The sequence below is a fragment of the Diorhabda carinulata genome, chromosome 6 (assembly GCF_026250575.1).
Source record: "Diorhabda carinulata isolate Delta chromosome 6, icDioCari1.1, whole genome shotgun sequence".
Taxonomy (NCBI): domain Eukaryota; kingdom Metazoa; phylum Arthropoda; class Insecta; order Coleoptera; family Chrysomelidae; genus Diorhabda; species Diorhabda carinulata.
The window spans coordinates 23,404,395-23,427,688 of NC_079465.1; the positions used below are offsets into that span (position 1 = coordinate 23,404,395).

The window sequence follows — 23,294 nt, forward strand, 5'->3', positions numbered from 1 at the left end:
TGAAAATTTTTTGACCTGACCCATTAAAATTTTAAACTAAAATCGTATAAAGGGTATACTGAAGCTTCAATGGTGATTAAACAAGTACACTCGGTAATTTCTACAGCTTTAATAGAGATTAGAAATTGACCCATTATACAGAAGAGGAACGTACAATGCTGCATAAAATTGTACCAAACACCATCACCCATAAAACGTTTCGATAACCATATTAATCTTCTTCAGAGACGGTTTATTTTGAATCACAGTATAATTTTGTCATTATTGTTATAGTGTGTTCAATATGAATGTATCAACAACGGTTCCGGACATCCTAACTAACCGTATCAATTTTAATTTGTTAAAAATTTCAATTCCAATTTTGTAATTCTACTTTTAAAGTGTTTTCCATATATAATGCGTGGTAGTTCAAATGTACCTTGTTATCTAGACATTTTAAAAAAGTCACTCAATAAATTAGAACAATAAAAGAAAATAAGGAAAGAAGAAAAAGAGATATCTACTTGAAAAAGCACTCAACAAAGTGAATAGAAATGATGATATGAAAAAAATCATATATACATTTAGGAAAAGAAAAACTAATAAACATGGCAAATGATATAGTAATAAGGGTAGAAAATGATAAAACTATAATGGTAGTTTATGGATATGGTATCAAAATTTGATCGGATCAACCCCATCTTAATATGACATCAACACAAAATGGAAGATTGGAACAATTGGAAAATTATTCGATTCAATTTGTAGCTAAAAAGATTTGAAATGAAATATATAAAAAGTAGTCACAATTATATTGACATTTGGATCAGAAACATAGACAATTAAACGGAAACAGAAAAGTAAAAATGAAATACACACTCCAAAAATGAGATTTCTAATAAAAATAGAAAATAAAAGATAAAGAATAATGTTATAAGGAGAAATTTTGAATTTAAAATCAATTCAAAACAAAATCTAAGAAGAACAAATAAGTTCTCTTAGACACTTCGTGTGAATAGGAGAAGAACAATCAAGAAGGAAGATACATGAAGAAAGAACTTGTGAAGATATAAAAAGAAGACCAACGAAAAGGATATGATAGATAGGGGCTAAAAGGGCAACTGTGGAAAAAGGATCCCGAGCAATGATTCAACTACAACGAACTTCACAGCTCAAAAGACGGAAAGGATTAAATTAGTAAATTATCTGAATATCAAACATTTTTAATTGATTGATTTTTAAATAAAAAAAGATTACAAAACAAATAAATATTTTGAAAAAAACAGTTCACTATACGATATATATACACTGTTGAAATTTTATTCCCCTGTTATGAATTGAAGAAATTAATATGGAGAAATAAGATACAGGGCGAGAAATAATGCGGAGAAAGGAGCATAGGAGATGACTGAAAAATTGGAAAAACTTCGGGATTAAATAAATAAAATTTCACGGTGTGTCGTTATATATTTTGGGTTTTCTGTAATTAAAAATTTTTTTTTCGCTACTGAAAAAGAAAAAAATTATAATTTATTTATTAAAATTTATAATTATAGTTGTTTCGTTAATGAAAATTAATATCAAACTATTGGTTCGTACACAGTTTTCAAACAATCCAATATTTGTTTTTCACTAGGACTAAGATCACTTTTAGCGCTTAATCGATTTAGAGCTAAAGCGGCCGCAGTTAAAACTTTAGATTTTTCTGGAATCAAACGATCCAAAACTTTTCGAGTATGCAATTTGTAAGCGTCTAAATAAGGATCGACGACATCCATTAACAACGCCAAGTCGCGTCTTTCTAATATCGTCGTTAGATGACCTAAAGTCAAACACACCTGAAAATAATTATTAAAAAATAATAAGAGAAAATTGTTGGTTCGTTTTACCTGTTCGACTAAATTATCTCTGTGTTTATATTCGTTAAAATCTTCTAAATTTTGAGAATTTTCCAAAGACAATAATAACGACATCCAAATGTGCAAATAAAAATCCCCGTAATACTCTCGTTTAGATACGCAGGATAGAGCTAGAGCTGCGTTAATCCTCACTTTAAAATTTGAAAATCCCACTACGAGTTCGTTTAGGGAGTTAAAAACTGAAACCTGAAAAAATGTATATGAATAGAATATAAATTTTTCGACGCATTCCTCACCTGCCAATTTTTTCTTAAAAGATTATCGTTTCGATACAAATGGGGATTTTTCAATGCATTTCCTATCGCGTAACAAGCGTTCCACCTGACCTTAAACAACATCCCCGATTAAAATTCGTTAATTTAATTAATTAGCTTTAAATTTACCTTCATACTGGGACCTTTAACGGAATTTTGGACCAATGTATTGAACGCTTCATCGATGAAGGGGGCGAAATCGGGATCGTGGAATAAACAAACGTTCGATACTTGAATCAAATTGCCCAAAGCACGAACGGCGTTCATTTTCATCTTGTCGTTATCTTTCGAACATGCCATAGCGATTCGGAGCAAATTGAGAATGAAATCTTCGGGAATATCTTCTAAATATTCTCCGGAATTACTAAAATTGAAAATATATGTATAGATAATGTAATAATTTTAATTTAATTTTTTTTTTGTAAATAACTAGCAATATTTCAATAAAAATTCTTGCATATAAATTTTCAGTTCATTAGTTTACGATACATTTCATTGTGGTATCATCATCATGCCATTTAATCTCTTAAGGCATCTACATATCCTTTTATCAAAGTGGATTACTCCCTTGTTCTTTTGTTGTAGTTTTTTATTGGTTTGTCAGCTTTTTTCATAATTTTCATGTTTCCATATTTTGTTTGCTGATTTATTGGGACCTTTTTCTATTTGGTTTCTCCAGGTATGTCTTGGTCTGCCTCTCCTAACTATTCTCTTGATGTCACCTGCCCAATTTAGTCTTTGTACTTTTACATACCTTATTATTTATTATTTTTTTTTCTTAAATTTTCTCCATCTTCTATAATATATGATCCGAATACAGTCTCAGTTTTTTTCTTCTCGATTATCTTCAGGTATTCTTCTTCCTTTTTATTTATGATTCGTCGACGCCGTGTATCCTTTTTTAAACACAATATTGAGAGGATTAGAGATAAAATACAAAAACAAACTCGAAAGGAACATTCTCTAGTTGTTCGCACGTAATTTTGGCACACAATTTTTCTTTGTTGCCGGATGTTATGGTCTAGAAAAAATGGCTCGTCAATTAAGGAATTTTAGATATGAAACTTTACAATATCCTATCAAAATTCGGTTCTGAATTTTCAAAATAAAAATCTATATTAATATATTGTCCCTGGAAACGTCCAAGTGAGTGTGTGTGTGTGTCGTGTTTTTATATATTCTTTAAAAAATTAAAGACCTTTGACGACTTTCTGTTCATAACTTGCCAAGTTGCCATCAAAATTCGGTTCACTTATCGAAGCAGCAATCTAATTTGCGTTAATACGTTTTTGTGAAAAGCTTCCACACCAGTCCGACCCTGTAGTTTGTTTACATTGTCGAGCTAACCTATCAAGTGACATTTATTGACAGTATCGCTCGGTAATGTAAGCAAACAGCATGGCCGGACTAGCTCGAATGTGTCCATGACAAATTTTAGAAAAAATAATGTGTAGTATTTTTATAATTTTTTTGACAAATTGAATGGACGATTTCAAGTATACGACTCGTCAAAATTTAATCAAAATTCGGTTTACTTATCGAAACAGCAATCTAATTTGCGTTAATACGTTTTTAGGAAAAGCTTCCACACCAGTCCGACTCTGTAGTTTGTTTACATTGTCAAGCTGACCTATCAAGTGACATTTCTTGACTGTATCGCTTGGTAATGTAAATAAACAGTAGGACCGGAGTTGTTCTGATATTACACCATAATATTGAGACTCAATTTTTCAAAAAAAAATATAAGAATTATAAAAATTGTTGATTGTTGATTATTTCAAAATAAAAATATATTTTATTTTATTATATTGTCGTGTATTTTCATTGCGTGCACAAATTTTTATTTTTTCCCAATTGTTCGATATCCTTTTTGTATTTTCTCTCTTATTTTTTCTTTACAAGTTATTCCTATATATTTTGAAAGAAGATACAGTTGCAAATAAATATTTTTGTGTCCTTAAATGGTCCTTTCCTTTTTCATCTTGTTTTACTATCTTCAACTATTTCTAAACCGACTTTTCCTATTTCTGTTTTCAATTTATTGATCGTCTTGTTTTGTATTAACCACTTACCCCTACTTGTATTTGGTTTGTTATAATATTGTGGTATACCCTGTATAATAAATTATTACAATAAAATTTCGAAAACTAAGTTCTTTAAAGACATATCTAACTTTTAAAAAATGTTTTATTCAATTTTTTATACAAATTAATAAAATTAAAACTTTGATTTTGAATAATTTTGAATTTGTCAAAAATGAGGGGGAACTTTCACTTATTTACGTATTTAAAAAAAATACTCACTAATTCAATACTAAAGCATCAGTAAAATTACCCAAAGCCCAAGAGGCTTTTATTCTAACAATTAATTGTATATCATTCAGTGTCCTGGAAAGAGCTTCTGCTGTATCTACTACGAACCCAGTATCCTAAAATATTTTACATTTTTGAAAAAAAAATTCATTATATTTTACAAAATACCTGACGTAATATGGTAAAAGTGACGCAAACCCCCAAAGCTCTAATTGCAGCAGCTCTAACGTTATGCTGATCATCCCTGGTACAAGAAAATAATACGGTTATGCACAAAAGCTGTTTGTGTCTCTAAAAAAAAATTGGAGTTCGTAAAAAAATTTAACCATAAATTTTTGTATTTTTACCGGTAATTGTTCGAATATATCGGATCCTATACTTCCTATACAATCACAGGCAACAGCTTTCAACATCGGATGATCATCTGATTGTAACAAATCGATTAATTCACCCTCTAACAACGTTAACCAAAATTTGACGAAATTTTCCAAGGGAACAACGTCCTTTGTGGCTGAAATGAATCACAAAACGAATTTTAAAAAAATCTCTTCCCATATCCAATCACAAAATTAACGATTATATTTGAAAAAGTGCGTTTACGATAAAATTTATAGTCAAAAAAATTAGTATTAGAAATAACTTACCCCTATCCGTGATGTATCTACCAATGGCCTGACCGATAAAATCTATAGCTCTACCCGCGTGGAATCTTAGATCCATACTTTTGTCAGACACAGTAGAATATAGACCTTTGGTGATATGGGATATATAAGGGACGATTAGAACGTCGCAATAATTTCTACTAGCCGATGATAATACTTGGAGAGATTCCAACTTAATAGGTACCGGAACAGGAATCTTATGTTCTTCACATGTCGACTAAAACATAATTTTTTTTATAAATGTATTTATATATATATATATATATATATATATATATATATATATATATATATATATATATATATATATATATATATATGAATTGTAAGGAAGTTTTTGCGGTTTCTTATTGGGAACGTGGAAATGAAATACCAAAGTAAACTAATTTTAATATATTTTCCCAGCTTTCTTATGGGTTCATCGTATGGGGCTGAAATTATGGTCAAAGACAATATAAGAAATATGTAAAGGAATAATAAAATTTTTAATTGCAATAATTAATCAAGATTTTCGGTGGTTTTGATTTGTATTAATTCTTGTAAAAATTTTAAATTCATAGTATTCAAAAGCTCAAAAAATATATTGAAGTTAGTCAACTTTGGTGTTTCATTTCCACGTTCCCAATAAGAAACCGCTCTTATGTATATATTTCACTTACTTCTTCACCTTCGAATTTCACACCTAAATTATTAAGACAAGCTTTTATTAACCAAGGAGCTGATTCGCTGTCCGTATCTTCTTCGTTATCAGAATCTGAAAATTGTGCGAAATCTATATCGCCATTTTCTTCTTTACGTTCTTCAGTATCCGTATCTTGTACGGTTTCATTACTTCGAATGTTTTTCTTTAATAGCATATCTTTAGTTTCGGACACGAGTGGTTCGGATGCCGAAACACATCCCAATACGATAAGGGCAGTCACTTGAACTTGAGCATCTAAAAATTGGATAAAAAATGCAGAAACTTGGTAAAACAAAACTCGTGGGGATGCAAAAAAAAGTTCCTAAACGTATTCTAATACGATAAGGACCATTACTTGAGCTGGAAGGTGTACCAATCGGTGAAAATTATTTTAGATTATTGGGAAAAAATGATAAGTGTAGATAAAAACTTTTATAGTTTAGACAAAAATATGAAAAATTGAAAAAAAAAACAATAAGAGTTATTATTAAAATTTGAGAGTTATAAACAATCAGAATTGTTTCCGATAAATACTAAACAAAATACAGTGTGAGACAAAATTATTATTATTTAGGAACAAGAAAACAGTGAAATTATTCAATAATATTGGAAGAAATGTTAAATTTCGATAAAGATTACTAAAAACTTCCATTTTGGAAAAACATCCAATAAAATTCAGGGGAATGCAACATGTATTTAGAATAGTGTGAAAAAAACGATAAATATATTCTAGTACGATAAGGGTTGTTACTTCAGCTTTAGGGTATAAAAAATAGAAAAATCTGCAACAAAATTTTTTATAGTTTCCGAAAAACCTCAAAGAAATACAGAGAGTTGTACAAAATGTTTGTAATTTAAAAACAAAAAAAATTTAAACTAGTAAAAATGAGAAATGTGCATAACTACAGTTTAGAAGAGAAAATTCAATGGAAAAATTCCAAAAAAAGAATTTTTTTGCGATAAAACCTGTTACTTGAACTGGGTATAAAATATTTCGAAATAATCTTAGACCGGCCCTGGAATTTTAAAATTTTTATCATAGCAGACGGTTTATTTACAGTACCTCTTTTACATAATTTAATTTATTTCTTCTATAAGTGGTATATAAATAAGTTTGTCAGTTTTAGATAAATAGTCCCAGTGAAAGTAATCGCAGAAATTATGCAAGTAAATTAAGTGTGTAAATAAACCTCACGAATAGAAAGGGTGTAAATAGATACGAAAAACATTACAATATACATTAAGGTGGAAAAGTTACCTTTGTGATATATAAATGGTTTGACATTCCTCATTATCTTGGTAATGAGCCCTCTGGGCATTTTGTGATAAGGGGTGGCTTGTACCAATGCAGCCAAACATTTTAAAATCTGCGTTAAAACCGGCGAGGAATTTTCCATTAGAGCGAAACATAATGTTTTATGTAATTCCTTTATCATCAAACCTAGAGTTACCGAATAAGGAGTAAAAGACATACTTTTATCACTGAAAAATAAATAAGAAATATATTTTCGTTAGGAAATTTCCACTCGCCAATATTCATACCTATTTTCCGCCTGAAATAAATATAATTTCGAAGAAGCTAATAAAAGTAGGAGAACATTAAGAGCGGCTAATTTACATTGCGTCGATGGGTCTTTTAATATACAAACGAGCAAATTGTGTGATCCGGAAGCTGTACCGTCCGGTATAAAGCTGGTCCAATAAGAGAACATTGTATGTTTCTCAGTATTCTGTAAAAAAATAAAGCAAAAATGGAATTTTAAATTTTATGTTGATCTGTTTATTTCTTACCTTAATAACATCGTAGAACAATTGGCAAGCCGCTTGTCTTATTTTACTTTTTAATCGATTCAACTTGTTACATATCCCGGCTTCGCTGTCCGAATAATCCGAATCACTATTTACAAGTTGAATAGCTGAAGTAATCAAACTGAAATTTATATGTGAACGTAAATATTATTTATCGTAAATTGTTTCAAAAACTCTCACTTGATACCGTTATCAGCATTAAAATCTGAAGCCATCGTAGCGGGACGGTACCCGGAAATCGCCGTATCCATTATCAATTCGTCGTTTGATTTTTCTTTATCTTTTTTAGGGCCGATACATCTTTGTTTTCTCTGCTTGGGGAGCTAAACAAAAACGTTACATTTTTTTTTAGATAAAATGTCGCCAACACTCACTTTACCACCCTTCTTTCCCTTATCGATAATATTAGATGTTTCCGGAATACCTAAAGGAGAAGGCGTCAACTTTTTCGGTGGTATATAATCGATTCCCTTCATTCCGAACACCATAAACGTTTTGACGATTCCCAAAACTGGTCCTAGTTCTTGTTTCAGATAGCGAGGGCATTGTGCCACTATATTCTGCAGTCCATTCAGGCATACTAATACAATCTGAAATAATAATTCAATTCAATTTTCTACTTTCCACAAGTTTATTTTGAGTTTTTCCAATTTTCTCTCCATTCTACAAAGGTCTCCAAACGATCTTAGCTGTTTCAATTAAGGTTCTGTTATCACATGAGATCCTTTCTGGTGATACCAGTAACTCTTCATTAAAACTTCGTTCAACCATTTGATTGTTGCTTTAAAGTGAATTTGTAATTTCCTCTAAAGTTCCTCAACTTTCACTTCACATATTTAACACTTGATAAAGTATTTGTTTCTTAATTTGCAACGCCCTGTATGTCGCGCCTGAATATTTGGATATCCTCACTTGTTCTTCATTTTCCATTATTTTTGTTATGCTTCACATTCAGAGATTTCTATATTTTCTGTTTTCCTTGTTTCCCATATATCTTCCATTATTATTATTCCTTTATTACACTTAGTACATTTGATTCTTGTTATTTCGTGACTTTTCCTCCACTAGTTGCTTGTTGTTTCTCAATTTGATTCCCACTCCACTTTGTTGTAAACTTCTCCATATTTGATTCCTTTACACTCTGTAAAGTACTTTTTGAATTTCAATAAAATGGAGGTATACTTTTTGATTAGTTTTCACTTTTTTTTTCTATTATCTGTATCTATCAGTACAAGACTCAATTATCAATGTTATACCTCTATAATTATCACAGTCTCTTTTGTCACCTTATTCTAAAATGGTAAAATTTTCATTTCCCAATTTTTCTGTAATGTTTCTTCCAACTATAGTCACCGTAACAACTTTTTTGGTGTTTGTAGAACCCTTGGTAACAAATTTTATAGCATTTCTGATGTAATATTGTTGCAGTCAATTGCTTTACCTCCTTTTAGCATCTGCGCTTCTTCAATTTTTTATTTTCGTTTTAGTTGTTCCTCCAGCGGGATCTGTGATACCTTCATCTTGTCTCAATAAACACCAATTTTATCTTTTATATCTTTCAATTTCCTTTCTTAGCACTTCTCCAGAACTTTGAGGAATAGTTTCTCATTTCTTTTCCTGCCTTTTACCTTTTTTGCCAAATTTTTCTCATGTTCCTTTTTTGGTACAATCCTACCATGTCTTTTCTTTAAATATGATTCATTAGTCATCTTGATTGGTAGATATTCTCTCCACTTTCTGTTTCTTTAGTCTGGTTTGTTCTTGTTTATCTTTGTTGTGGAATTTCTTCACTTTTTATTGACACCAATTCTGTTATTATATATTTCTATTTCACTATATTTTTAAAAATTTTCACCTACTTCCTATACTTCTTTGATTTAATTCTATTATGTTTTTGTCTGTCTCCCAATTGTCATTTTCAATATTACTGATTGATGGTAACTGTATATTTCTGTACTGCAAATGACTCTAGCATCTCTTCTGTTATCCTCATCTTTCGGGCACTTTAATATATAAAAGTTCATCATCCTTTCTGCATTCCTTTTCTTCATATATACCAATCACATCACTGCTTTGCTTGTCCTCCATCCCAAATCTTCCATTATTATTAATCTCTCTTCAGCATCTTCTACTGTTCAACTCAATTTGTCCCAAAATCCTTTTTTTTCTTTTGTTTTTGCACCTTCATTTTGACTATACACGAATTGTTGTGGTTTCCTTTAAACGTTCTTTTTTTATAATACACCTTGAATTTCCTTTCTGCTTCTATTATTTCCGATATTGTTTGTACTGCATCCTTCCATTCTCTATGTATTTATCCTTTATTCCATTTCTGTATACAATTTTACTCACCTTTAAATGGATAATATCTTCAATTATCGTATCTTGAATTAAATAAGATATAAAGATTTGCGCATAATTTTCTAAATTTGGATAGCGGTAGCGATCTGAAGAAGGAAATGTACACGCTTCCAGGCACTTCAGCGCTGTCCATAAAAGTTCGGGTGACCATATTTTCTCTGCGCCTTTAATAATTTTTATAAGTTTAACCGAAACTTTATCCGTAAGCTGCAATAAGAAGATTTTAAATATTAATAATGTTAATTTATGAAATTGTACAATTACCAAAAGGGCTTGATCTACGTTTGTTCTCAACAGTGCGTTCAAGGCTTGCAATACAATTAAAATAACATTTTTATTTCGAGAATTAAGTGCACCCAAACACCAATTTATGGCGAGCGTTAATGTCGTTCCTTCGATTGGTATATTTTGTAGGTGTACAATATTCCATAATAATTTGCCGCATTTTTGAACTAGGAAATCGTCATCGGTCGAGAAAAAGTTACAACACTGATTTATTAAAAGTTGCGCTTTCTAAAAATACAAACTAAATGAAATAAAAAAAATAGAGGTTATAATTACTTACTATTGGATTGATTGCGAGTGAATACCTGAAATCTAATGAATTTAAATCATCTAATATTTGACTTATCGCGCAACGATTCTCTTCGTTTCTTCCGATAATAATATTTGTGATTCTTGACGACAAATCATCAAAAATTTTCGAGCTGTCATCATTGTCAGCCATTCCAAAAATATTTGACAATTCGAATGAATGTATTTAAACAGTGTTACCAAACTATAATAAATAATTTTTCAAGCTGCTATTTAGAATAAAAATGTAATTTAACAATAAATCTTTATTTTAAATTTGTTTTAATTCATACGCTATCAATTTCGGTACGATATACAATTAAAACCTAATGATTTTATACGTACTCACCAGCACTAATTATTAGGCCAGTTATTGAACGTCATTAAATACATTTTTATTTTTTATTCATATATCCAAAGAGAAATGCAATTTTTGAAGTCGTTGGAAATATTCACATTTTAATACATAATTTTTCAATACCATCGATAACTGAAGATGATAATTTGGTTATCGAAACGTGCGTCACAATAATAAATGTATACAGCAGGCAAATTAATTCATAGCAAGAAGTATGTAAATACGTGTTTACAAAATCCGAATCGATGAATTATTATTATTCAAAATTGTTCAAATTTTACAATCACATCCCATTTTACCGTGTAGATATATATATATATATATATATATATATATATATATATATATATATATATATATATATATATATATATATATATATATATATATATATATAGATAATATAGAAATTTAATTGTGTGAATTGTTTAATCAAAATACAGCGTGTCTCGAAATTGCTGCGTTGCTAAATTTTTTGTAAGATTTATTTAAGCTAAACAAATATTTAATTCGATAATAACAAAGGACCGGACTACGGTATAGAGGTAGGGAAAGTATAGGTTCGAGGTTGGCAGCATAGTGGATTTATGCACGTGTGCCGTGATAAAACAGCTGTTTATTGTCTGCATGACGAAAATGGTCGATTTGGTTCGTCGGAAAATGCGAGTTCTCTACCAAAAATCAGTCGGTGTTGAATTTTCATCGAATCTGTATCGCACAATAGTCAAAATTCTTCATGATACAGGGTCGGAACTTTAAAAATTTGGATGCGATAGACTTGCAGCTGACTTTGAATGTTTTATTATGTCATTTTGTAGCCGTGTTATAATTAGAATGACCGGTAGTCGGGTGTGATTGTGGTGGTGAAAGTGAGGGTGGAAATATAATGTATTTTTGAGCTGAAAAGTGAAGTGAAACTGCAAAATGGCGGACCTGGAAGCTGTATTAGCTGATGTCAGCTATCTTATGGCTATGGAAAAAAGTAAATGCACCCCAGCTGCAAGGGCTAGTAAAAAAATCGTTCTACCAGATCCCAGGTGGGTTTCTAGGGTCAATCACCCTATTATTGACAGACGGTGATTCACAACAACAAAAATCGTTCTAGTGATTTCTCTCTTTTTTTTATTCTAATATTTTCTCGAATATAAATTCAAACAATTTCCATCAATTTTTATTTATAATGACGATAAAAACGACGACTACGAAACTTCATTGCCAATTTCAAAAAAGTAGGTAATCGTTAGAATACCTACTAGCCGGTAAAATAATCGGGGTCAGTCGAAAAAATCCAGGTACTTGTTATATTCACACGGTTTTTTAACCGATGAAAAAATTTCGTAAAAAATATACAAATCCTGTCGGATAGATTTCGTATTTGGAAACCTGTTTTCGATTTGATTTTCATTAATTTATCGTATCGTGAAAAGGAGCGGTTTCCAAATGAATTGATTCGTTTTTTTTTTCTTCAATCAATATTTCCGTTTAGCGAGCTTAACACAACAACTTGGTTTATGAGAATTAGTTGAAAGAAGAAGAAGACGTGAAAAAATATTTCAAAGAAAATTCTGCAAGATGGAAGTCGGCGCCTCCTGAATAGAAGATACACTGAGAAAAATGACGCCGCTCTTTATATTTACGATTAGCGATAAAAACAAAGTGATCAGTGATGATACTTTGGAATTTATTTTCTGATAAGATTAAATGTAAATTGAAGTGACAAGATTAGAAAATATGTTTCCCCGGGTGGGTAAAAAAAAAGTTACAATTTACCGATATATGGGAACTGAAAAAGTAATCTCAACAATTTTTGTTTATGGATATGTTTTTATCTACATCGTAGATTAAACACTTGCTATTAGTTTTATTTGTTTTTATTTATATTTATACTAGACGAGATAATTAATTCTCAAGAAGGATAAAGTCCACTTGGTCACGTTGGTGACATCTCCCGCTTTTTATAGATGATTTCTCATCATTGTATTAGAAACGAGAAAGTTTTCATTGAATCTAACCTAAACTAGATATTTGACATCTGTCTAAAGTAAACGGTGAATCTTTTCCGGCAAGTGATTATTACGTCATTACTAGGTTGGTATAACTGGAACCGTGTACACTACCACTACACTAACAATTACACTTTCTTGGTTATCGAAAAGCGCGTTAGAAAGTGTAATTGTTGGTGTAGTGGTGGTATAAACAGTGTATTCATACGTCATCAATTATATGCATATGAATCGAATCAAAACAACAATGACTAATATTCCTAAGGTCGGGATTTTAGTCAAATTAAAAAATCTGAAAGGTATTAAAAAAATTCGAAAATAAAGATGATTAATTTATATTAAATTTTTTTTGTAATTTATAATTGTACAAATTCGATATTATTAAATTATAATTTCTAATATTGATTTGATTATTTGTTTTAGAATTAATCAGATTGATTAAATAACCGTTTTCTCATAATCTAATTGTCGATTTTGCGGTGAATAGCAAATGGCATTTTTATTAAATTTTTACGTTTTTTTTTGATTTAATTTGAAGTGAAAAAGCAATTAAAAAACGAATAAATTTATATGATATCAAAAAAAAAGAGAAACGTTCATTATTGGAAACATTTTCGTGGAAATACTACATTTTAAGTATATTATTATTAGACACACAACTCGGTGATTATTGAACTAAGTTTTAAAATAGCTTTTGCTTATATCTATCTATTCGCGAACGTCAAACGTCAGCTTTTAAAATTCGAGCTAATTTCTAACAGTATTATTTTTTTTAAAAATTCGATAGAACACATAAATAAGAAAAATAGTTTTTATTTTTTGATCGCACCGAAAAATAATTTTACAATAACACTGGCCTCCAAAAATATCCGTCCGATAATAGAAAAAATATTTATTAAACACTAACACGTACCACTTTTCAATAGATTAAACATTAAAAATTAGTGTTTGACATTATGCAAGTCTCTTACCACCGCATCATGGTTGCCACTACACAAAATTCCAAAATAAAAATTCCTAACCTCAAATTTTATTTAATATTTTGTAGCAGTTTAAAATTGGAAATAACAAAGCAGTTTACTTGGAAATTGGACGAGAAAACGTGGAAAAATTAGTTGAGAAAAGATGAAGAAACATTTGAAACACTCCCGAGGAAAATAAAACGTAATATTAGCAGATTAGAAACTCATTTGCGCATGCTTTTGTTTTGCATCACGTCAAGCGGCCCTTACTCAGTCTTGTGACAGACCGGCCATCTTCTAATTCTGACCAATAGCGACATCTTTCAGAATTTCGGTAACTTGAATAGGAATTTTGCTTTACGCTGGTCGATGTCGCCGCCGCCTCGATTTTTATGATTATTTACAAAATCTTTATCTTATCAACTGATAAAAATTTACCGAATCAACACGGTAACAAATAGTGTGTAAGCGAAATATAGTTGAATGGCTTTTAGTGAAAACAAAACGAAACAGGGTCATGCCATATGTAACGTAATACGGTGTTGATTTAATTAGCGTGTATTCATTTGACGAAACACAAAAATTAGCTTAACGTACATATTTTTAACGAATCGTTACTTTATCTTTTGCATCTATAAACAAGTTTAATAAATAAATGCGAAACCAGTAACGTCGTTTTGTTATAATTTACTATATCGGTTATATATAAAAAAATAAAAACGATTTTAGCAATAATCAAATTAAAAAGTAAATAATTCACCTTCAGACATTTCAGATGTTTTTCTTTCAAATAACCTTATTTGATATATCTCGAAATAATTCATATATCGAAGTTTGGATACACCCTGTATGCAAATCTACTAAATTTTTAATGAATTTTAGATCGAAACGTTTTAAAATTGTTTTAAATTCTTACTAAACAAACTATAAAAACATCGGTTATATTTGTACGAGGAAAATATTATCGAAAATGAAATTAATATCACAATTCGGGGGATTTTCTAGGTCGCTGAAAGATAGAAAAAGTCCGCTAGGTACCTGGTGCTCAAAATGGCCGACATCTACGTCGTTTATGTATATGTACTCAGGAGATATTCCAAGTACAAATATCACGAAGGCGATGACATACGAGATACGACGATGGTTCCAAAAGTACCTGGCTTGATCTACCTAGTTGCTTGTATTAGAAAGTTTGAAGACGCCACGTTGTTTAGTATTTGTTTGGCAGCTATCAATAGTTGAATGAAATTGGTCATCGTTATGTCATACAATATTTTTATTTGAAAGGCTTTAGTACAACCAATATAGAACTAGATTCTACTCTGGGTGAGATAAGGAACAGCATCGCAGTGGTCAACCAAATGACGACCAGAAAATCCACTGTATTTTAACTGAAAATTTGGATATGGAAAAAAGCTGTGTGTAAAATGGGTGCCACGTTTGCTTCCAACGTTTTGAAGATGTTTGGCAAGTGGTTGGCAATGTTTCATAAGCATGGATGAATCGTGGGTCCATCACTTTACACCCGACACAAAAAACAATCAAAACGATGGACTGAAGAGGGAGGACCAGGTCCAAAGAAGGAAAAGAGATTTCTATTTGCAAGCAAGGTCACGACGACGGTTTTTTTGGGATAATTTCCATTGACTATCTTGAAAAAGGAAAAATTATCAACGGCAAGTATTATGCTAACGTTTGATCGAAGAAATTATCAAAAACGACCGCATTTCGTTAAAAAGAAAGTGACAATGCATCAGCTTGTACATCCGTTTTTACAATAGCCAAAATGCGCCCTATTCGCCAGATTTAGTTACCACGGATTATTTTCTACTCCCATACTTGGTGGTCAAATATTTTAATGACTATTTTGAGGATCTTGACGATTCTTATTATAAAAAGAGTGTCGTTATTATGAGATTACGTTGAAAATAAAATTTTTTTGTGTTTTCTTTGTTGGGTCAAGTACTTATCGAACCACCTTCGTAATATAATGTAAAACCAATGTTCGTATGTACGTAACATTAATGGAAATCCAACAACTGATGAAATCCGTGAGCGATTCAAATTTTTCTTGTATAAATTATTTCTCCGATTTAACGAAATTCCATGCAAAAGGAATTACGTCATTTCGGAATTGTGTGGAGACGATCGTTTTTGCAATTTAAATTAATATTGCGGGATTGCATAATCGCAACGATTTACCGAGTTCGAAATATTCAGTCTGTAAAAAATTAAATAAAAGGAACGCGTTTGTTTAACTAATAGAATACGATTTTAATGCGCTCTTACCAAAGTCCATTCGAAAGGAATTTCTCGAAAGTTTCATACATAACGTTACGAGGGATATACGAAAAATACGAGACGAATGAATTTTTATCGCAGTACGTAATTCAATCAGTACGTTTCCTATATAAAGGGTGATTAGTTTGTACAAAACGTGAAAACTCGTATATTTAACAAACAATCTATTCTATTTTCGATAAAATCAACACTGAAAAAAGTTTATAGATGGACGTAGGAATCGGTTAAAAATGTTTTACTACAAAGATAAAGAAAAGTATCTTTTCAATTAGTATTAAATTATGATTATAAATTAGTTAACTGAGATTTTCCTTCGGATCGACATATTTATTCGTATTATTTAATTTTTTTATCGTTTTTATTACATTTAGTTTATTTCCCGTGTTGTGTTATACAGTAGTTGATATCTTTCGTCACTTCCTTCGATATAATTTTATTATGATAATGTGAAAAATATGAAAATGTATTTGATAGAACAAAGCGAACTCTGAAAAACAAAATAAATACGTTTCAGATTGATTTAAAATCATTTTTCAAAGTGTCTATTCTATCTGTTGACGCTTGATGGTATGAACCATCATTTACTGAGGGAAATTAGAAAAAATTGTTACTCAAGAAAATACAAAATAAAGTCGTGATGGAAAATCGCCAAGTGAAATTAAGAGAAAAGATGTTACATGAAAATATTCTTTCCAACAGGCCACAGAGTTTCCAAACGATGAAACGAAAACATCGAATTATGCATAATTTCTTAGAGCTATCAACTCAAAAATTTATAATTGGACGGACAATTTAACCAATTTCCATTTCAAAGCACGTGATTTGAACGCATCAAACGTTTCTTCAGGTGTAGAAAAACGTTTATTTTTAATTTGCGGCAATAAGAAGAAATCATCGTGTACCAAATAAGGACTATACGGTGGATGAAGCATCAATTCGATGTTTTGACTGTTCAAAAACGTTTTCGATTGAACTAATGAACTAATATCGTCTTCTACGATAAATGTCTTTGATTTTTTTCGAACAAATTGCTGATGGTCCATTCAGAATTGACCGTTCTACGTTGCTCTAATGGAACGGCGGCCATTTGCTTCAAAGTGCTTCGTGCGCGTACAACTTTCGTTGGATTTCGATAGTTTTCAAAAATTCGTAAAATCGATTGTTATTTAGTTTCGATTTCTTATGCATAGATCATGATTCATAGCCTGTCACCATCTTTTGAAGCACCGAGATCAAATTTCTTTACACCAATCGACACGAGTGTTTTTTTTTTTAACTTGAGGTGGTGATTTATCACTAAAAGTCGAAGCGACTTGATCGATCTAATGTTAATAGTTATTCGTATGACGTTTTGAGTACGTTCACTATTAGAAATGTCAAACTTTATGACGGCAATGTCAGTTTTGACATGTTCACGTCAGTGTTGCCATATCTTGAGGAGCAACCATAGAAATACTGGAAAAAACGTTGGAAAATCGTGATTTGAAATGATTGATCACACCATTTGATCGATATTGATCCAATAATAATAAATATAAATGATAAGGTCTCAAATTCAGAAAGTAATTGACTAATTCTTCTTCTGCTATCATTATGGTTTGATTTAAACGCATATGGTTGATGACGTATCGATGTTTAGATTTAAATAATTCTGATTAAATTGACATATTTAGCAATAAAATACAATCATGATGGCAAAAAAGATGATTTTTGTGTATTTTGGCCGTGATTTTTGTATCGTTTTCTAATTTATCAAAAATTGTACAAATGTACGATCTGTTTAAATATTTTTAATATCTATTGTATACCGTTTAAATGTATTCAATTTTTGATCCAGTTACGATTTTCGTTTGTGTGAATTATAAAAATAGAAAATGAAATATATACTGCCCAATACAAATTAGGATTCCCACTCTAATTAAACTTGTAATTCGTATTTACGATAATTGGTCTAGAAAATTCAGGAAATAACAAATTACACAGGATGTTTAAGTAAGATAAGATATGAAAAAAATACGGGGACCTCAACGACTAGTTTTTAATATTTGAAAAATATAGAAACTTTCGATTAAAGCTACAACTTTTTTTATATATCAACACGTAATTAATTTAAATATTATTTTACAAATTTAACTAATGTACCGGACTTTATTCTAACGATTATTTACGTCAATTGCGCTTAATTAACAATACTCTCTGTTATTTTTTTTTATTAAAAATACTCATTTCTATTTAATCTTACATTATTATTATATAAAAAAAACGAATATTAAATACGTCTGAAATGATTTATTTGTAAATTGAAACAAGTGATATGAAATGTATTTAAAATTTGTATTGAAACTTAACCGGAATATACGGGGTGAAGTGAAAACGTAACGATATTCAATCTTCTAAATCCTCCCACCACTATTTTCAAAAACACACAACTATCGAGCTTTCGATAAGGTATTCGAGGCTATTATCTAAATTTAACGCCCAATCAACAATATTGTGAAAGTGGGAGGTCAACTCGGCATAAAACTTAACATAACAAGACGTCCAAACCCACATCTATGACACCGCAATAGAGAAATTTAAATATTTTGTCAAATGTAGATCCTGACTTATAGAACAAGCTAGATCCATATTCCTAAAGGTGATAAAACCTAGTATGTAACGCAACCTTGAACTTAAACTTACTCAATTCTCTTTTATGGGACTTTGAAAGTGGATACCATGAACAGACTCGAAGCTTTTCAATATTATGGACTCAACATATACCTAACCGTTTATCCGGGCCACATTTACAAGGTATAGAAGGAAAAATCGAAGGAAAACGTGGAGCTGGTGGCAGAAAACATTCAGTGTTGAAAAACATACGCGATTGGACCGGTATGAACACGTCATCTTTAATTCGTACCATTCAGGACCGAAATTGTGGCCAACTTTCATTAAATGAAGACGGCACCTAAAGAAGAAGATCTAAATTCGAAAAAAATCTGCCATATGACATGTGTGATGTTTAAAAATCGTGACAACTTATGCCGATGATATCATCACACGTGGATCCATAATTTACAGACTGCATTGGACAGAATACAAAATTAGCAAAAAATATGGAAACGAGGGTGAATCAATTCCTATAACTTCACAAATAAAACTATATTGATAAAAAGTGTTCAAGTCATCTCTAAAAATTTACAGAAAACATTTAATATCTGGATAGACGAATTTGCCTTATTTTCTACCCTCGAATGTATTAAAATAGAAAAAACCGGGTGGTTCTATTTGAAAAAATGAAAAAATTCGATATTTATGAAGTTAAACTTTTAACACTTTTTATACACACCCTGTATAAAATGAAACATTTTTCAACATAGATTCGAATACGTTTGACCTTGCTAAAACTAAACGAACCAAAATCATTTTCATATCTTTAAGGGTGTTCTCGTAAAAAAATAATTTATGAGGCTTTACAAAAAAATTAATAACTCAAAAAGTATGCATTTTTCGAAAAAAGTTTTTAGACAAAAGCATACTAAAAATTTGACGTAGATTTCAAAAATGTATTAATATATAGGGTGTTTTAACTCGTCGTGGGACACCCTGTATAGATTAGCATCATTTTGGCTTTATACCAAATTTATTAATTAGTAAAATTTTTTATTTTATCGCATGGGTTGTTTTTATAAGCATTTCTTTAAAAATCGTTTTGTATTTTATCATAATTTTAAAGTTCTATAAGTATAAATAAATAATTTCAATTTTAGTTTAACGTGGATATTGCGGTTTGAGATTAAATAAATTAAAAATCGGTTTAGATACGCCGCTGGTTATGACGCACGGCATCTAGATCGTTTTAAGGTCGTGCATACACACGTCGAGTGACGTTTTTCGTTCCGTTTCCCTGGAATATCTGGTTACTTATGTTTATTCCCAACTTTTATTTCATTATTAAAATTTTTAAAATATCCATAAAAATTCTTTTTAAAATGAAAATATACGAAATAAAATGTAAATCGAAAGTCATTCCCTTTGATTCTCGATTGAGGTATCTCCTTTGAGTAAATAATTAATTTACTATACAGGGTGTTTATCGCATCATACGCCAAAATGAATTGTAGAGATTTAAAGTATTATTAGTTCCGAAATCATAACCTAATGTCCAACAGTTATTTTTATATTGAAATTTTTCAGACAACCGTCGTAAACGTAATGACGAACTTTTTTTTTAAATTAAATAATACAAATTTTACGATCTGACGCAATTTGCTAATAAAATTTGTGTAATATTTTCAAAATTAAAGACGCGATACTAAAAAAAGTTTAACGTAATCCGTGGTACAACGAAACGCATAAAATATTATGATGATGTTCAAGTTTTTATTATCGACAATTTTTGCGATTCATTTGATATATTTGGACCATTATTAACAGACTCTCCCTCGTATATTATCAGTAAATTTTTTCGTTGTGGTTTTGGTAATTATGATTTTTATCAAATTTCAATCAACGGGAAAATTTTTCGTTCGGACTTTACCTAGAAGATATTTTCTACTACATCTCCAGAATTACGTATACCCCCAAAGGAGGTTATTTTCCTGGGGATTTGCGCCCCACTACCCAAGGTATTAGCAAAATCTAGAGTTGTCCTCATCTTGCGTCTTTAGATGGTATTTGACGTCTGTCAGAAGTCAGATCACCAGTTCTATGTCATTTCTGGTCATTACAAGAAGTCCTTCAGACTTCTTAGCTGATATCTTTGGATTTTCTTATACCTAAATTGTTTCTTCAGTAAAACCCCATCTGATTCTTTAGTATTTCGTTCATTGATGCAGTCGTTGCCCCTTTTTTTGGAAAACGTCTGCTTCCTCATTTCCTTCAATAGTTTTCAGGACCTTCGAGGCCGCTTGGCCATCTGAGAAAATGTAGATGTGCTTTTTAAAGAGGTTTCTATCCAAATATGGTAAGTGATGTTCCTAGAGGAATTGAGAGCCGGAATTTTGGTCCAGAAATGCCTAGTCCAGGTGTTTAGGGTAGCTTCGAACCGTCTGTGTACTACAGAGATACATTTCGGGTTTGCAGAAGATTTTTGCATTTGGTCAATTGGTTTTACTGCTTGAATTAGCCTGTGGACATCGTTAAATGCTTCTTTCTTCCCTATGAGATGAAGAAGAGGTGGTTCAGTAGCGTTTCTACGGTTGTAAATCCATTTTAGACTTTAATCCACGTGTCTTGCGATAAGTCCACTAGTTTTTGCAATTACCTTGTTTATGTGATTGTTCCAAGTAAGTGTTTTGTAGAGGATGGCTCCTAAATACGCTTATGTTTGTAGAATGTGAAGTAAATAACAAAAAATCCAAGAAACATATTATTTCATCGTGGATTTTGTTTAGTCGTAAGATAATTATTTCAAGTTTCTCATTTCCCAAACACACAATTTTATCTGAATAAAAAAAAGAAAATGAACGAAACGAAGAGTAATTCATCACCGGGGATCATTATACGACATGGTAAAAATTTAATTTATTATTTTCAGAGTCAATTTGTCTTTCAAGTTATTTATCTTTTCATTTTTTTTTGCCTCGAATATTTTCTCGTTGATACGTTTTTCTTTTTTCGATTCCAGCGTTCGGAGCGTCATGCACAAATATCTCGAGAAGAAGAACGAAGTTAACTTTGATAAAATCTTCCATCAAACATTAGGTAAGAATATTTTTTTCACAATTTTACCCTTATCAAAAGATACATAACAGTTTGACTGATCGAAATCACCACGAATTACATTTTTACGAGTTTAATTTGTTAATCAATCCACCGTATTCTCCATATCCGGTACTCAGTTGTTTTTAGATTTAGCCTAATGCGTAAATACTCATTATTATATGATACACGTTGTTTGACCTAAATAAATTCAAAATCAAATGAAAAGGGCACAGAATAATTAGCAACCCTTACGATTCGAAGGGTACGGTCTTTATCTACGAAATTAACAATCTAACAAAGGGGTTTAACAGAGAATAAGTGGAAAACAACTCGAGATTTGATTTACAATCGTACGAGGGTAAGTTCGAAAATTAGGTATTGATAAAATTATTTTTTGTTGCAAAGTCGAAAGGATTTTCTGTTGGGTGAACGAATCATAAAAAGATTGAAAGAAAAATGACGTAATTCTCCTTATATTCTTCTTCGGATTCACTACCATGATAATATACAATTCCCCGAACTCGAACTCGAGGAATTATTTTCCCGAGACGCGTCGTCGTCCCGATTTCCTCGGCGTATTCCCCGAACGGGAAAATTGAACGAAAGTTCGGGTCTAATTTAAATGGATGCCATCCTTAATTAAAAAAGAAAAATCGCCATCTCGGGGGATAGAATTCAAACATAAGATATTTATATATAGTAAATATGATTAGTAAAATACAAGGATTGTATGAAAAGTTTTCTGAACCCTTTTAACCCTCATTGTAAAAGCTTGTTTCACCAGTTCTAGAAAATTAAAATTTCGTAAATCGCGATGTGAAAATGAACAGTTTTGATTCATTATAATTCAAAATCGAAAAAAATCCTTCGAGAAATCACGGATTTGAAATCCTAAAATCGGAAAATCAATACGATGATGGTTCTAGAAGTACCTGGTCCAATCTAGAGATGGCGGTAGTTGCTTCAAAGATAGAACTGTATTAGAAAGTACAGAATCCATAGTTTGAAGACTTTAGTATTAGTTTGACAGCCATCAATAGTAAACGTTGTCAGTTTAAACGAGGCCGTATGGCCTGCAAAGACCAGCATCGCTATGGTCGACTAAATGAGGTGACGAATCCAGAAATGTTGAAGAAAATCCACTGGATGATCATTGACGTAAAATGCGCGAGCTAGCAGACATTTTACACTTGTATTTTAACTGAAAATTTGGACATGATTAAGCTGTGTGCAAGATGGATGCCGCATTTACTCCCAACGTCTTGAAAATGTTTCCATCGAGTTTTTGGCAATGTTTCATAACCATTGGTGAAACATGGATCTATCACTTCACATCCGAAACAAAAAGACAATCAAAATGATGGACTAAAGAGGGAGGACCTGGTTTCAGAGAAGGCAAAGACCGTTCCATCTGGCGAAAATGGCCGCATT

At 31.0% G+C, this 23,294-nt stretch overlaps 2 protein-coding genes across 3 annotated transcripts in view; one reads left to right on the forward strand and one right to left on the reverse strand.

Moving 5' to 3' along the window:
* Positions 1-1,181: 1,181 nt before the first annotated feature.
* LOC130895120 (HEAT repeat-containing protein 6) lies at positions 1,182-10,926 on the reverse strand. Of its 2 annotated transcripts, none has more exons than XM_057802274.1 (17): positions 10,544-10,926; positions 10,243-10,491; positions 9,970-10,185; positions 7,992-8,207; positions 7,798-7,940; positions 7,600-7,738; positions 7,351-7,538; positions 7,067-7,290; positions 5,786-6,063; positions 5,109-5,343; positions 4,812-4,975; positions 4,633-4,755; positions 4,456-4,580; positions 2,282-2,516; positions 2,135-2,224; positions 1,869-2,084; positions 1,182-1,817 (listed from the first exon to the last, which is right to left on the reverse strand). In XM_057802274.1, the coding sequence occupies exons 1-17, from the start codon at positions 10,703-10,705 to the stop codon at positions 1,560-1,562; spliced, it is 3,261 nt and encodes a 1,086-aa protein (XP_057658257.1). In that variant the 5' UTR covers positions 10,706-10,926; the 3' UTR covers positions 1,182-1,559. The 2 variants fall into 2 exon arrangements, with proteins under 2 accessions (XP_057658257.1, XP_057658258.1); XM_057802275.1 differs by having other exon boundaries at positions 1,182-1,801; positions 10,544-10,777.
* A 583-nt stretch (positions 10,927-11,509) lies between these two features.
* The window catches only part of LOC130895879 (G protein-coupled receptor kinase 1), a 44,654-nt gene continuing 32,869 nt past the window's right edge, over positions 11,510-23,294 (forward strand). The window contains exons 1-2 of the mRNA XM_057803472.1: positions 11,510-11,946; positions 21,787-21,863. Of these exons, the coding sequence (XP_057659455.1) occupies positions 11,834-11,946; positions 21,787-21,863 (190 nt within the window). The 5' untranslated portion in view covers positions 11,510-11,833. The remainder of the gene's footprint in view (positions 11,947-21,786; positions 21,864-23,294) is intronic.

What these genes read in the sequence shown, in the direction of transcription:
- LOC130895120 (XM_057802274.1), bottom strand. Translation starts at nt 10,705, where the DNA reads ATGGCTGACAATGATGACAGCTCGAAAATTTTTGATGATTTGTCGTCA. An exon ending in AATGCTGATAACGGTATCAA is followed by an intron (nt 7,739 to 7,797) that starts GTGAGAGTTTTT and finishes TATAAATTTCAG; the next exon opens with TTTGATTACTTCAGCTATTC. An exon ending in ATATATTCGAACAATTACCG is followed by an intron (nt 4,756 to 4,811) that starts GTAAAAATACAA and finishes ATTTTTTTTTAG; the next exon opens with AGACACAAACAGCTTTTGTG.